Raw genomic sequence first — 16113 nt, forward strand, 5'->3', positions numbered from 1 at the left:
ATGCAAATAGAACAAAGGCAGTATGAGGGAAAAGTGTGGGGTTGAGTAGAAATGCAGGCTTTATATTTGGTTTAGTTTGTTAAAAAACATTACACTCTTGTCTTCTGGTATATTAAAAATATAATTGCATATGATGGAAATTTACAATTCAGACTTTATTGTGCCTTTCTTGCACAAATTTGCACAATCAATAGGTGAAATACAAGAATTGTGCTGCCCACTTTTCTAAAATAAATTGCTTCAAATATCTTGAAGTCTAAAAAACAAGTCTAATGTAAATTTTTGTCATAAATGGATATGTGCAGACATATGAGTTTAGGATTTTCATTTGAAACTAAAATAACTCTCTAGCTTCAGCCAGTGAGAGCCCAGGTTTTGTTCATCATAATTTTCTTGTATTCTTAAAATTGTATTTGTATTCAGTTTCATTTGAATATGTTTTTGATTTGTCCAAACAGCAGATGGCTGTGATGAAGTGTCTGTATTTAACTTGGCACTTTCCATTCCGCATTCCTTTACTATTCATAGCACACTAGTCATAGTTGTCTCCAGTACACATAAAAGGAGGCAATTCGACTTGCAGTTGCAGTTACCCTCAAATGTGTGAGTATTTACAAACCCATAGCATTATTTCTTTTTAATATTGAGAAGACCATATACTAGATATAGAAGGTGGTTGTTTTTTCATCTCTGCCACTCTCATGAAATGTGAGACACTGGAACAGAAACTAAAGCTGTGTCTGCAAGTGAGGAACCCCTGTATTTAAAATTAGATTCATGTAGAGCCTGTGTTCCTATGGGGAGAGGAGAATTACTGTTGGCAGAAAAATTTGGCTCTTGAGGACAGAGTTGTGGGATTTCAGCCTAAATTGTCAAGCAACATGGACAATTAAATATTCATCTGATTAAATAACAAGACTACCTAAAATGTTTAAGAAAAAAGGCATTTGTTTAAGGGCAATGCATTTTTATTACTGAGGTTTCACAAAGAAGAATTTGGTGCTTTTGTAAGCAAAACTTTTTTCTTCAATTGTTATGATAAACAAAACCAATTTGCTAAAATGTCTTGAAAGGTTTTCTTTCAAATTAGTTTGACAGAAGTATAATTTCTATCTGTTGTGTTTACAAGCAAATAAAGTCAAGGAAATAAATGATTTTTTCTTATAGTTTGAAACATGCAACACACTTCTAGAAAGTAACTTCTTGAGATTGTTTTGTTATAGGACCTTGAACTATGGAAATAGGGATTTTTCTCTTGATAGTATCTTTCACTTTGTGTGCTTTTCCAGAGAGAAGAATTTCTCAAACATTAGAAAACGGATTTTTTTGATACGTAAATTTCAATAATATTCACAGCTTGTCTGTTCCTTCTTCAATGTTTATGACTATGTATGACAAATGTTTATTCCTTAGAAGTACAATTCTTGTTACTTAACTCAAAACTGTGCTCTATTTTCAATATGTTACCAAATAGATTTTTTTTTCCTCCTGGTGAGACTAGCCCAAGTTTTCTACTTTTCAAACAGCCTGGGTTTTCAACCTATGTGTAGCTACAGGCAAGCAGTATAACATTTCACATCAAACAGTAAACTCAGCATACAGAAGAATATATACAAAGAATTTCCTGTGCTTTAATAAATTCAGCTACATGCTTACTACAGCATTGCATGACTGATATTATTTTGTTACAGTAAGAATGATTTTATCTCACCGATAACTACAGACATGGTTCTAATTCTTTTCCACTGAGTTCTTCATTTCAACAACCAAAATGCCATCGTGGCAGAAAAGTGCAGACAAGTCTTTGTTCTCCACTCCATCAGGTAATTTGTATTGTCTGATGAAACTTCTGGATATGAAACCATGTTCATCCATCCTGGGTCCGTGCTGAGCTTTAATCAGGAGCCAGCCTTCGAAAGTCTGGATAATGATATCTTCAGGGCGGAACTGCACAACGTCCAGCAAGACCCGAAAATGTGTGTTTTCCTCCTCCTGGCCGCTCTCCCCAGCCGTACTTTCTCTGGCACACCTTTGGTCACTCAGTGCAGTGGTGGCAGGGCCCGGCAAAGCATATAAAAGGTGGTTCAGTTTGTGTGCTTCCAGCTCTTGGTCAGCAAACTGCTCCTGGTAGCGTACAGGAGTTTCCACCCAGTGTCTTATGACAGCTTCTGCCATTGCTGAGGCAGAAGGATCAGCTGCTGCTCCTGCTGTGTCGGGAAGTTGCAGAGTCAGACTGAGCTCTTCCCAGCTGTGTGTCTTACCCACAGACCAGTCTATCCGTTGATGTAGCGTTTCACTTTTAGAACAGGCAGAGCTTAACATTTAATACAGTGTCCAGTGTTCCAGTGCTGTGAGACTTATTTCATCTTTTCTCCACTAACAATAGAGCACTATTTATAGCACTGCAGTCTTGAGTGGCTTCAACACATGCACAGCGTTCATACAGGAGTAGTGAAGGCAAATTTTAAACCACATCTTACTGCAATATTGTGCTGTTTATAATTATGAATAATTATTACACAAATAATGTGAATGATTTTTTTATTTAAATGGAAGTTCAATACCTTTGTTTTTCCAAGGGATATGTGGCAATAAATACAAACTCTGTATTTCTTCTAATTGAAGTGGAGCTAGTGAGGGAAGAGGTTTAATTACCTTGGTAGCAGGAATTGAGCAGATTTCAGGTTAACTAAACTGTAAAGTTGGCAAGGGCACTGGACACTTTTGCAGGAGCTATGCATAGGTAAAATTTGGGCATGTCACCCCAGGACACCATATTATTCGTGGGAAGAGGAGACCATCTCTGCCCACAAAGGGGGAGCCTGACGGGCTGAATCTGCAATCTTAGTGACCTACAAACGCAGCAGAGACGTCTCCAGCATGTCAGGAGTCAGACACAAGAGTGCAGAGAGAACTACAATGAAGCTCATGTTTCAGAGCTTCCAAGAAGAGGGTAGATATTCCCCCAGCAGCATAGTAAAGACAATTCTGAATCCTTAATGCTATCACATTGTCCCAGTAATCTTTATCTTCTGTTGCTTAACAACTTGAACCTGTGATTTCACCTACTGCATGTGTCTGCAAAGCAGGACTGATGACCTCTAAGGCTTTCTGAGGTGTAACTATGGAATCACAAAATGTTTGGGAAAGGAAGTGACCTCTGGAGATCATCTAGACCAACCCCCCTGTTAAATCAGATTCACCTAGAACAGGTTGCACAGGGTCACATGCAGGTGGCTTTCAAATATCTCCACAGAAGGATCTTCTACAGCCTCTGGCTTGTAATCTTGCTACTCTATGATTGCAGGGCAGATAATGCCTACAAAGGTCAACAGGTTTTTTTTAGCAAGAGCTAAGAGAAAAATACAATGAAGAGGGAAAATAATTTCTGAATGTTAGTATGTTTGCTAGAAAATTGCTTTAGCTGAGCTTGGTAATGTAAAGCAGAATGTGTTATGGCAACTGATGGTGAGGATTTTTTTATTTGATTTGTTTGTGTGGGAACAGTTGCCCTAGTGCTAGAAATAATTAAGTAAGATACTTTTATTCCTTCTTGTTTAGCTATTGTTGTTCAGAGTTCTATCTCCTGTCCTTAGATGTTCCACTACCATAGTTAATATGGGATCTTTGGTTGCTAATGGATAATGAAGAAAGAGGTAATTAAACTTTGATACTTATCAGATATTGATTTCTTTATTGCATTAATAGCAGGGCAGGATTACCAGATGTATGTGTAATTAAAGCTTTAAGGCTGCCATTTTATTTTAAACTTAGAAAGGTTGCATTGGAAGGTAATGAAATTTTCAAAAGTTCAAGATAACTTACATTAATGACCAACTGTTTAATTTAGTATTGTGAGAGACGAGTATTGTAAGGAGAGTTAGGCTACTTTATTTAACTATTGGCTCTTCTCCTGTTAACTCTCTTCCAGAAATAATTTAAAAAAGCAATTCTGAATGCATGATTGACTAAAATAGTGATAAAACCAACCTTGAGCATTGCCTGTTATCTGTTCAGAAGCTGTTTTCTCTTTTGCTAGCAAATGATTCACTTGATGAAGAAACTTTAACCCTAAAGTGAAGCAGTTTGCCTGGCCGGTTGTGATATTATGCTTATATGGATTTTACTGAAAGCTATTGCTGTCCCTAATTAATTTTGTGATGATAGCCTGACTTATTTTACTTCAGTTTTGTGCTTCATTAATAAATGTACTGTACAGGAATATCACTTTTAAATTTCGTTTCATTTATTCCCATTATCTCTGGAAATATATACACTTGCCCATAGTTGAGTTGCACTTCAAATGAAAACAGAAGTCACCATCTCACTGCAAGTCACAGTGGGACAGCTGTATCTATTCCCAGGAACAGCTGTGTTAGTCTTTCAAATGACTGTGTTAAGCATACTTGAAACTGTCTGGTTTAATTAGCACAAAAGATGCTTTGAATGCACTAAATTAATATTGTGTGTAAAATGCTGCAGAAGGTTATAGGATCCCTTTCTACTCTGTAGGACAAGAAATGAAAAAGTCTGTGATAATGAAGCCAAGAAGCCTATTTCTGGTTTCCTGTCCTGCCCTCTCCCCTGTTCAGTCCCTTCTCTCAGTTTGTCACCTGTGGGCTCATAAATTAGCACAGTGCTTCTTATCTCTTTGTTACCAACATGGGGAATATGCCAAGTGGAAAACGAAAACATCCGTCATTTTCGGCTTTCAAATTTAAACACGGCTGCAGTGCTGCAACACTGAGGCACCTCTGATGCTCAGGTGCTGTACTCTTCATATACCTATAGGATTCGGTCCCGCAATACGTTTTAATAACAATTGATTGCCGTGGTATTTTAAAACCTTCACAGCTGATCCGACAGCTCCGACAGTAGATCGATGTTCTACATCTTCAGCTCTGTGCCTCAGGTTTTGTTTCCGAGTTTACCGTGCCCGTGAAGGCCTCTCTCCGTGCTTCACAGCGGGTAGGAGCCCGCCGACTGCCCTGGGAAAGCACTGCAGAGCTGTTTTTACGAAGCAGCAGCTGGGCAACCCACGCCGTCCCCTCGCTGTGTGTTCCCGGTGTCCGTCTCTCCCGGTTTTCCAGGGCGGCGCCGGGATGCGCGGGCACGGCGGGCCGGGAGCGCGGGGCGGCGGCTCCGCGGGGCACAGCGACATCTCCTGGCCAGGCCGGGCAGCGGGGACAGCGCGGGGACAGCACCGCCACCCGCCTGCCCCCGCCCGGCCGCGCCCCAATGCGGCAGGACGCGCAAGAGAAAAGCTATAAACTGTTCCACACTGATACTGACTCCTTTCTCAATATTTTGGAAGGGGGTGGCAGAATAATTACTTGATTCACGTCCTGGGCTGCATCCAAAGCAGCTTGGCCTGCAGGTCGAGAGAGGGTGTTCTGCCCTTCTGCCCGCAGTGCACCATGCAGCTCTGAGGCCCTCAGCACGAAAAGGGCACACAGCTGTTGGAGTGGGTCCAGAGGAGGGACAGCAAGATGATCACAGGGCTGGAGAACCTCTCCTCTAGAGACAGCTGGGGTTTTTCATCCTGGAGAAGAGAAACCTTCAGGGACACCTTATTGTGGCTTTCCAGTATGTAAAGCAGGCTTACAAGAGAGCTGGTGAGGGATTTTTGACAAGGACATGTAGTGATAGGACAAGAGAGAATGGCTTTAAACTGAGAGAGCAGGTTTAGATTAGATACTCAAAAAGAATTCACTACTGTGCAGGTTGTGAAACACTAGAACAGGTTGCCCTGAGAGTTGTGGATGCCTCATCCCTGGAAGTGTTCAAGGCAGACTGGATGGAGCTCTGAGCAATCTGATCTAGTGGGTGTCATCCCTGCCTATGGCAGGCAGCTTAGAACTGGATGATTTTTAATGTTTCTTTTAACCCAAACCTTTCTATGATTCTGTGATGCTATTAAATATACAAAGTAGGCATCCTGGTAAAGCTGTATTTTAAACTGCAAAAATCTAAGGTGCAAAAAATCATGAGAGTAACACATTTTTGATGTTTTTCTTAAATAAATCCAGGTTCATCCTGCTTGACACAACTTCAAAATAGCAGATTTCCTTGTCACAATCCTCTGTGCACTTGAATCCCCAAAGAGAAATTTTTATTTCAACTACCATTGAAATTCAGTAACTGCTGAAAGGGGAAAAATGTGAAAAGGCTGGCAGGCTGAATTGAACAGGAACTCTTATAGTAGAAGCTAACAGGCTAAATTCACATTAGGGCCATGTAATTATCCAAATGAATCTAGATGAAGCACTGCAGTTACTTTTACCAAAGCACCCAGGGGTGCCACTCATGATCTACTTCACATGTCATTCAGAAGAGATATTGTCACTTCAGACATTGCAATACATATGGAATGAAAGAAAAAGTAGGGCTTCCTGGGTTTTACCAGTGCTCTGCTATGCCCAATAGGGAAATACAATCTTTGTAGTGGTACTAAAGAGCTAGACAGTAAAATAAAATGTATGTGATAATGTAACATGGGGTCATACATATGAAAATTCTATGGTAAAGATCTATTTTCCATATGGTATTTAATATAATTGTTAAGAGTGAGAAAATTGCCATCTCTTACTGCCATTGCTTTGAATACATTGCTCTTTAAAGCTATGAGCTGTCTTTTTAACTGGATTGTTAGATCTGGATCTGTGTAAGCACTGAAATAATCAGCAATGTGACCACAAGTCCTGCAAGCGCCTAATCAGCAGATACTAAGTGTTCTGTTTTCAATAAATATTGAGGGAATTTTTTTTTTTTTTTTTTGTAATGTCTCATTCCAATCACATGGTGTTTATATTGGTCAGTGAATCACAACATAACTCTTTCTGCAGCAAGACTTCATGCTGTGTTATAAAAATTCTTGCAAGTAGTAAAGGCTGTGTTGTTACATACTGAAGGGAGACTTCTGTGGGTCATGTCCTTCAAAACCTGGAAAAGGCTGGATCTGCTCAGCCTCTTGGAAAATCTCTCCAGGGCACTGATGGTCTCTTGTAACTTATGGGCCTCTTAAGAAGTGGAAAACTAATCTCAGCTTTTGCACGAAGAATCAAGTGTATGCTCATTTGTTAGGAGGTATTGTAAGAAATATAAGTAATCATGGAATGGACTACCATTTTGACACATTGCAACCACCGTTACAAGGTTGCTTTTTTTTTTTTTTTTGACATGTTGAGCAGATAAAGGATGAAGATGAAGCAGATGAAAGTTGACAGGACCACAGCAGCTGCTGTTGGAGCAACAACTTTACAGAACAGTGAAGGAATTAAATACAATATGTATAATAATGATTTTAAAATTTCACATTACTATAAAAGTTACTTTAAAGTGGTGTCATGCAAATCTTTACACAAATTTACTTTGTTATTCACATGGCTTGTTTTTAAACATTTGTATGTGTGCTAGAGGCAAATGCAACTCTGCCTCACAAATTCTTGAGGAATTCCTATAGAAAGGAAACCTTTAAGAGTGATAATAAGAGTGATAATAATCTGTTCAGTTCTTGGAGACAAAACAGTAGAGAGGAAATGAACAATTACAAGAGAATAATGTGCCTTAGGAGGTTGAAAGCTCTGTTTTGCTATTGAAAGTCAGGATCCAAAGCACTCTTACTCTAGAAACAGTCCTTTCATCAGTTAAAAATCAACAAGTGTTAAAAGAAATATGCCAATTTTCAGGTTTCATCCTCTTCTACCTCACTGAAGGTTTTACTTGAGACTTAATAGAAATAACTCAATGAAGTACAGTAAGACTTGTGTATTTATTTTGGACCTGTTAAAATTTTATAGCTAGTGCTGACATTTCAGATGTGAAACTCCTATCCATGGGGACATCTTCAGCTGTGCATGTTTTCATCTAAAAATAATACAAGTACTGGAAATGTCACCTAAGAAGATCTGGAAGTAGCAAAATTTATGCTCTTTAAAATAATGTACCGTCTAGGTACCACATTACATATAAAACATGCTAACTTGTAATTTGCACAAAACACCCATTATCTCCTTTTGTTTTTTTTATGTTTGTTTGTTTCTTTTTCCTAAGAACAAAGTGAAGGTATGTGGTATACTGATCTTCTGGATATATTTTTCAAAGTAATCGCTTACCAGAAAATAATTTAACTTACTAAATGAATTTTGAGATTTAAGAAGTTCTGTGTTCAAAGAATCCCTGAAAACTCAGCCAAGAACTCATTGAGGCTGAGTCTCAACATGTTGGTCTGGAAGGTGACCAGAACTTGATCTAGCTGCTGATCCTAGGGTAGAGGTACTTCATCCAGAAAGTCTCTAAAAAGAAACTGCTGGCATTTGTAAAGGATTTACAGGAAGAGTTTGCTGTGGTTAGTGAACAATTCCTTTCTGGAAAGACATAAATATGCTGTTTGATATCAATGTACCCTGGGAATTAAGTACTGTGTCAAGCATCTTTAGCTGACAAGGAACAGCTGGTGACTGATTGGGTAAGTAATGAGAGTGGAAGACTTACCCCAAAATCTCAAATTTAGAGTGACTGATAGGGAACTGATGGTGTCTCAATGCTATTGTCTTCATATGGTGACTAGTGGATAATATGAAATTCCAGTCTTAGAAGCAAAGCAAATAATTCATTGGCAAAAATACTGTCTCACCTTGCCTCTTCACATGGTGAAAGCCAACCAAAATGTTCTTCTATATCAGAACTGTTACTTCCTTTAGTGTTGGAATTAGAACAATAGTCTCATGTTGTCCTAATTTCCTGACTTTGGAAATGCCAGAAAGGCTGCAGAGGTGGTAAAATCTGCTGCTAGAAATCCTTTTCTGTAGATAGTTTCATTTAACTACGAGGAACAAAATCTTATATATAAACTGTATCATCTTTACTGGACTTACACTTAAGTGTGTATCAGTTCAGAATTTACATCATTAATCTTAACACTATCATCCACACTACTTCTGAAATTACATTTTCTTTCCTGGTGTGAGTTCATCTCAGAAGACAGAACTTGGCCAGACTTTTTTTTAAGATTACCAGTTAATTTACCCTGAACCTTGATTTACATAGATAGGTACATTATTCCATATATGTGAGTCATGAATGCTTTAAAGAGTGTTAGGTCTGAAATTTAGAGCTCTTTTTCTCTTAGAAATTTAGAGCTCTTATTTGCCCTTCTGTTTATACATGTCAGAATTTGAAAAATCTAAAAATGTTTTCTGGCCTGCTTTGTAAACTTGCTTATTTGCAAATAAGCATCCCCATGCCACATATGTTGGAAAAAAATGGAGATTTGTTTTTCTTCCTAAAAAAGCCTTTGTATCATATAAAATACTGGCAGAATCTCACTCAGCCTTTGCCATGTCCTCTAAGTGAAGGTCTCTGTACATGTAAACATTTATTCAACATGACCAGAAACCTGGTTAGTAGGTAAGGTAGCACTTTCTTTCCATTACTACTTTCCTCCCAATACATATTTGTCAATACAGCTATTTTTATAACACAGATCAGAACTGCTGTGAAAATCTGTTGCTTGTATGTTGTTCTACTGAAGGTCAGAAGATCCTTAATTAAACTTTATTTTGCTAAGGTTTATGTTTACATAGCATGCTTTGCAAGAAATAAAATGTTTGTAGTGAGATCATGAGAGAACAATAATATTTATAAAGGCAGATTTAACTCACATATTATAGAAACCATTTTATTTTCACAGTAGAAGCTCTTTCTTCCATATTAATCTTTGCAGTACCAAGGAGGTAAATTAAGTCTGTGCAGGCTACTGGGATAGTTCTCTAGTCAAAAATTAGCAATCAGCAATTAGTAATTAGTACAACTATACTTGAATGTGATTACTTATTCTTGGAGAGAAGTTTTAAAAAATTATTCATGTATTTACTAGGCATAAGTGTTTATTTAGCTATTCCATATAGGTTGGGGCCAGCTACAGTTACTTACAGATAGCAGACTATGGACTCTTATAAATTGAAGAGGGGCTTCTTTGTGCAGGGATAAACAAAGCCACAGGAAAATAATTCAGAAAAGCTAATCATGAACAAAACCACCGAGGTGGCTTTGACATGCAGTCAAAGGACTTAGAACTGTTGACATTTTGTTATCAATTCAAAATATACTCAGTTTTACAAAGAGAGTGACTGAGGAATGGATAAAGAAGGTGGACGTAGAATGAAAACCAAAATGTTCTAAACACAAGGAAATTTGTTTATTAGTGTACAAGCAAGCTGTCATTCAGCAAACTGTACTGAGTGATAGTAGCTAAAGGCAGCTGGATGTTGAATAATTTGTGGTTATCTGTCCAATTTGTCAACTCCCTGTTCTCACTGCTCTTCCCAGAACATTCACTGAGGATATCAGCAAAGTAAAGGCTGCAGGATTAAATCTTATTCTAGCAAAAATCCTGGACAGAAAGAACTACCAGACAGTTTCAGATAGACTCCAAGCTGTCTCACCACTATTCATTTTCTACCACTGCTGGAATTTTGCTGTGGAAACAAATAGCAAAGAAAACAATAACAGGATTAAGAACAATGACAGACTATTAAATCACATACCAGTAGTTCACAGCCTATGGCATTTTTTTTCCACTGGTGCAATGTAAGATTTTTTTTTGGCGATGGCTTTTTTTTTTTTTTTCTTTTTTTCCTTAATGTACAATGTTTTTGAGTTAAGAACATGACCTAGTGGAGGAAGGGACGCTTTCTAGTTCCTCCCTACTTTGATATAGTTTTAAATTGTTTTTAAATTAGTTCTACCACCTCAATCTGTGTAGTTTGGAGACAGGCCCCTTTTCTGCTCAGGAACAAGAGTCAGGGCCAAATCAGATGCCAAATCATGCTTCATTCTTCCTTTGTATAGCGAGCCATAGAGAGCAGTTAGCCATGAGTGAGCAAACAATAGCAATGAGTTCTTCTATGAACTATAATTTTGTGAGGCCTAACACGCACAGACTGCAGCACAATAGAGATTTGGGACCAATACACAAACAACTAGTAATTCTGTAATCTAAGGTCTAGTCTAGAACCATAGGAAACCAGCATCCTAAGTTTAGGTACTTAAATAGTACAAGAAGCCTCTGCTATTTTTAGAAATCAAATACAGTTTCCTGTTCCTATTGTTCCCAAAGTCAAAAATGCATCCTGTTGATACCATAAAAAGACACTAAATTATTCTGCAATCAGGAAAAGTGTGTTATTCTACTGCTGCAGTTCTACACTCTGATTATGTAGAATCGTGATGTAAATATTTTTTTCTTAGTAGTTCAATTTATTTAGTCTTTAAAGCCACTTTACATACTCTGATAATAATTTTAATTTCCTGATTGATTTAATTTAATTTAAATTGAATGTCACACATTGATTTCACATGTGTATTTATTTTTATCCACATCTAAGTGTGAAGCAAACATTTAGACAACTAGGTAATGTGGTTACAGAACATGCCTGCTACACACCAATTACATGTCAGGTGCATGAGCAATTGCACAATTCAATAGTTTGAGCAGACAGAAAGCTATTAGGGCCTTCCAAAATGTAGTTGCTGCCGTCAGTCACCTCCAATAGCTTGTTACCCTTTATGTTCCCATCTCCTATGTGGGTCAGTTCATTAGGAGTTGTCTTTCCATCTTCAAACTAGCTGGCATATGAGGCTGCCACATGTCAGCTCTGCCTTTTGTACCAACTAATATGGAGTTGATTGCCTGCATGTTTGAAAAAATTGGCCTGATGCCTTGTGTTACTGGATACAAAAGCCTGCAGTTATTGCCTCCAGATGTGGAGAGAAAGGCTAGCAGAAAATACCTGCTCCATTAGCCCACACTTTGTTCCACTACAGCAGGTCTGAGCTGGAATGTCAAGACCTACAGCAGTGTTAGGCAGTCAGAGCTGTACTTCCAGGAATTATTCAAAGTGGTCTGGCCAGTAGCTACTTGATATTAAATATTACAGAATACCTTCTGGTTTATGTTAGGTACCCAAAATCAATAGATACTTTGACTTTTAACTTTCTGTGCCTCATTCCTGCTTATGAAAGAAAGCAATAATAATCTGTCATTTTAGTGGATTGTTGTGAAAATGAACTGATTAGTATCATAGAATCATAGAATCTTAGAAACATAGTATCTGTGAATAAACTAGTGTTTATGTGACAAAAAAAAAAAAAAGGAAAAGATTTCTGTCCTCAGAATTTGTCAAGTGGTGAGTGAAAAACATAAGAAAAACCTAAGGCCACACGCAGCAATAATTCTTTGCTAAAAAGTAAAGAAGAAGGAAAATTTAATTCTGACTGATATAGTATTCAAGTGGAAAATACACAGCAGAGTTATATAATTGGACAGCACTTTATAATATACAGGCAGCTGCAGGCTGAAATAAACATGCACAGGAAATCTGAAATTTAGCATTTTCTTCCCAAATGTTTAAAAAATTTACTGCACTACAGTCACAATTGTTATGTTTCTGTTCCTCTTCTTTGTTTTTCAGCATGAGACACAATTTTCTATAAGAATGTGAGATATGCAGAAAGATAGAATCACATTTGGAAATTAATTCAGATAGTAATATACAGTTTTCAAAAGTGAAGTGAAAAAGATCTGACTACCTTGTGACTTCTGTCTGCTCCCCTTCCTTGATAATTATGAGTCAGTTTATGTGGTACAATGAAACCTCTTGGCACTTCGCTGTCTAGAGACTGAATCTATTGGGTGTTTTCTGCCCACTGTCCCAGCAGAGATACAGCAGAACTTGCCCATCTGCAGCAGAATGATATTAGGAAATGTAGGCAGGATTTGGTAGGACCTGGGTTAAAATGTTTAAATTGGAAGTCTATTTAGATACCACAGAATTTATTGGGAATTTTACAAATAACTGTTTGTATCCAGTAGTATGTCTTAGTCTTCTGAAAGGTAGCCATTAAAACAGTGAGTGTGACTTTTGCCTACGGTTCAGTTCTAAGACAGTGCATTAATGCATGCTGAACTGCTGAGCAGGGTGAAAAGGATTAGTGATCAACACTAACAAGAATCATTTGCTCTAAGCACAAATAGACAGTTCTTTTTGCTCACAATATAAACTTTCAATCTTTACTTGAAAGAGGCCCCAAGTATCTGGATAATTTAGTACCATTACTTATGGGTTTTTATGTGTTCAGAATAACAACAATATTTGGCTTTAATTCTCTGAGTAAGTATGAGCAGAATTACTTGTTAATGAATTTACAAATCCACCTCTATTTTATACTTAAACCATCCACATAGAAGCAAGAAATCAAATTTCATGTTAGTTACACAGAAAAATAGTTTGTTGTTTAGCCAGGACTGTAAAAATCTTGTATGATCCAGATCTATCCACATCCTTCATGGTGACGTAAACCAGAAATAAAATACAACAGGTACTCCTTCTCACATATTCTTCAGATGGGTTAAAGGCAAAGAGCCTATACTTTGGCTTCTGGCCTCTCCCTCAATGGGAAAATCTAAAATAGGTTAATTAGAGTCAAACAGTCCTGTAAAGCATGCTTTGGACTTGCTTCAAGAGCTGAAATCTATAGTTACGACACAAAACACTTAGCCCTTAAAGAGCTTCTACACATCCTTACCATATTTCTACCTGTTTCCCTGATTTGAGATACTGTTTGGCTGAGAGAACCACTACCATCTTTGAAACTGTGATTCACAGAATTTTTCTGTGTGGGAAAAGACCCACAAGAATCATCAAGTCCAACTCTTAGCTGGACTAAGAAGCCATGGATTGAAACCACAACCTAGGTGTTAATAAGCACTATGCTCTAGATAACTGAGCCAATCTCAGGCTCATTACTTACATTTCTTCACGATACAGCTTCTTGCCAGGCTTTTCCATCTTCAAGGCTATGTGAAGGATGATCAAAAGACCAAGTTTATTCCTAAGAATTATTCAAGATGGACTCAGAATATTCACACCCTTGTCTTATTTTCCCTCTCCTTTAGAGTTGTAATTGCATGAAGGACAGATGAAAGAATTGCACTGAAGTGGCTGAATTCACATGCTATCTTTAGACCCTCATCCTGGAAACACATAAGAACATGAGAAAAATGGGCAGTGTTATTGCAAAATTCCCACTCACACAGTAAATTGCCTGAGTGGAAATGCATTTCCAAGAATGTATGCTCTGTTGTATTTATTCCCATACTCTTGTCTTAAGGCAGCTAAGCTTGGATACACAGGACTGTTCCTTAGTATGTCTGCAGCGTTGTTTGTGTTGATGAGATGATTATCATTAACTGGTTTTGTTACTGACAGGATAGGTTTATAATCCAGCTGCCAAGACATTAGAAGGCTGGACTTCAGTTATGGCACTGCCTCAGGAGGTAAGAAATCAAATTTGGTTCTTGTTTCTAGGGCAGGTTTTTCTCTTTGGCTTCTGGAAAATCACAGACATTTATTCCACTTTCAGAGTGCAGGAAGATGTACCAGCATCATAGTCCTGTTTAGATTATTACTATTTTTTGGAGAAACAGTATCTTCTAATACACATGTGCAAAAATTTACACAAAATGTCATATGAAGCTTTCAGGGGAAAAAGAGCAAATGAGGAGGATCAAGAAAATTGTAAGTATGAAGGTGTACCACTAGTGACAAAGAAGAAATTGAGTTTAATGTGAACATACCTTTAACATTCCTGATGAAACCGAAGAACAACTTGTTGACTCAGGGATCAGAGACAGACTTAATGGAAGGGGTAAACCTTCCCAGCTGCCCTGCTGTGGCACCATATATCTCACTTGCTAGTGAGTAGCTGCTGGGACATCATTATAGTGCATCTGATATAACAGGGATACAGCAAGTAGAGAGTGGGTATACTTAGTAATTAAAGTTTGTCAAAGGGTTACATTTGAATAGAAATGAAGTTTTCAGCAGATTTACCATTTGTTGCTGTTGGTAAAGTAAATATAACTGTATTGTCCTCTACAAGGCTATTGCTTTTGTTTTACTCACAAATGTAAATGTATCATTTGTGAGTAAACATTTTGCAAAGAAAATACAAAAAGTGCCTATTCATGGACTTATAATACTATAGTACTATTAATGTATTTTGTTTACGAAAAGCTTTTACAGGATGAAATTACTTGAGTTCAATTTAAAATTAACAACTGTACACTCAACTTTCAGCCCTCTCGTGGGCAAAGTTCATACTGAAATTGAATTTTGCATTTCTTTGGACTGAAAAGGAGCAAAGGGACAAAAGGATTAAATATTTATTTTTAGTAATATCTACACTGTAGAAAGACTAAAAAAAAATAAGCCTCATCCACTAGCTGGACATTAATAGGAAAAAATGTTGCAGTGAAAGTAAGAGAGATAAGTGACTGTATGCTAATGTGTGAAACCGCATATGTGAAAAATGTACAACAAAGAATTGTGTTTTACCCAAGATTACAATTAGCGTAGTTGCTATAACTGTGTGATTCTCTCTCTTAACTATATACTTGCAGTTCCCTGTAAATAATAACACGGAATTTTAGTCAGTCATTTAGAGTTTGTATAAAATAAGGAGACTATAAAATGAGCATTCTGCCTATTCTTAGTCTGTGATTACGTTTTACTATAAGGTATATGGAATTAGTTCCATTCCTGAGTCTCTTCAAAACTTAATGCATATTTAACAACACAGATGAAGTCTGTCAGCAGGCAGCCTTATCCTAACAGAAATCTAGTCACACATTTCTTCCCCAGTCCCAAAGCTGGTTAGTAGAGCCTGAAAAGTGAGTGGCAATAATGAGGAATGCTGAGAGATACCCTGATTCATAGCAACTTTCTTCTGCCTGTGAACAGGATAGCTCTTTCAGGGTTCGTTACTGATATTTAAAATGAAATATTTGGCACCTCCATTGTCCCTTTTAATTCCTTTAGTTGGAAAATACAAAGTAAGTTTTATAATGCATTAATTCTGTAGTTTTAAATACAGTAACGAATTGTGGTTATCTCAGAAAAAAACCAGTTAATACAGACCTAATCTTACCTGTACTAAGTGCAAGTTCACATTTACTGTAATTGTCAATTAACATCTCTACTCACCTGGTACCTCTTCAGAAAGGTTCACCAGTGCCTTCTGATTTTTGATCAGTTGCTGGTCTTGAGGGTC

At 37.5% G+C, this 16113-nt stretch overlaps 1 protein-coding gene across 1 annotated transcript; it reads right to left on the reverse strand.

Moving 5' to 3' along the window:
* Nucleotides 1-1357: 1357 nt before the first annotated feature.
* Nucleotides 1358-4214, reverse strand: HSPB3 (heat shock protein family B (small) member 3). Its single transcript, XM_058827707.1, has one exon. The coding sequence runs from the start codon at nucleotides 2320-2322 to the stop codon at nucleotides 1732-1734; it is 591 nt and encodes a 196-aa protein (XP_058683690.1). The 5' UTR covers nucleotides 2323-4214; the 3' UTR covers nucleotides 1358-1731.
* Between the last annotated feature and the right edge of the window lie 11899 nt (nucleotides 4215-16113).

This window comes from Poecile atricapillus, chromosome Z, assembly GCF_030490865.1.
Source record: "Poecile atricapillus isolate bPoeAtr1 chromosome Z, bPoeAtr1.hap1, whole genome shotgun sequence".
NCBI lineage: Eukaryota > Metazoa > Chordata > Aves > Passeriformes > Paridae > Poecile > Poecile atricapillus.

Bases quoted from the DNA above. Each gene is read 5' to 3' on its own strand.
- HSPB3 (XM_058827707.1), bottom strand. From the start codon at position 2,322: ATGTTAAGCTCTGCCTGTTCTAAAAGTGAAACGCTACATCAACGGATA.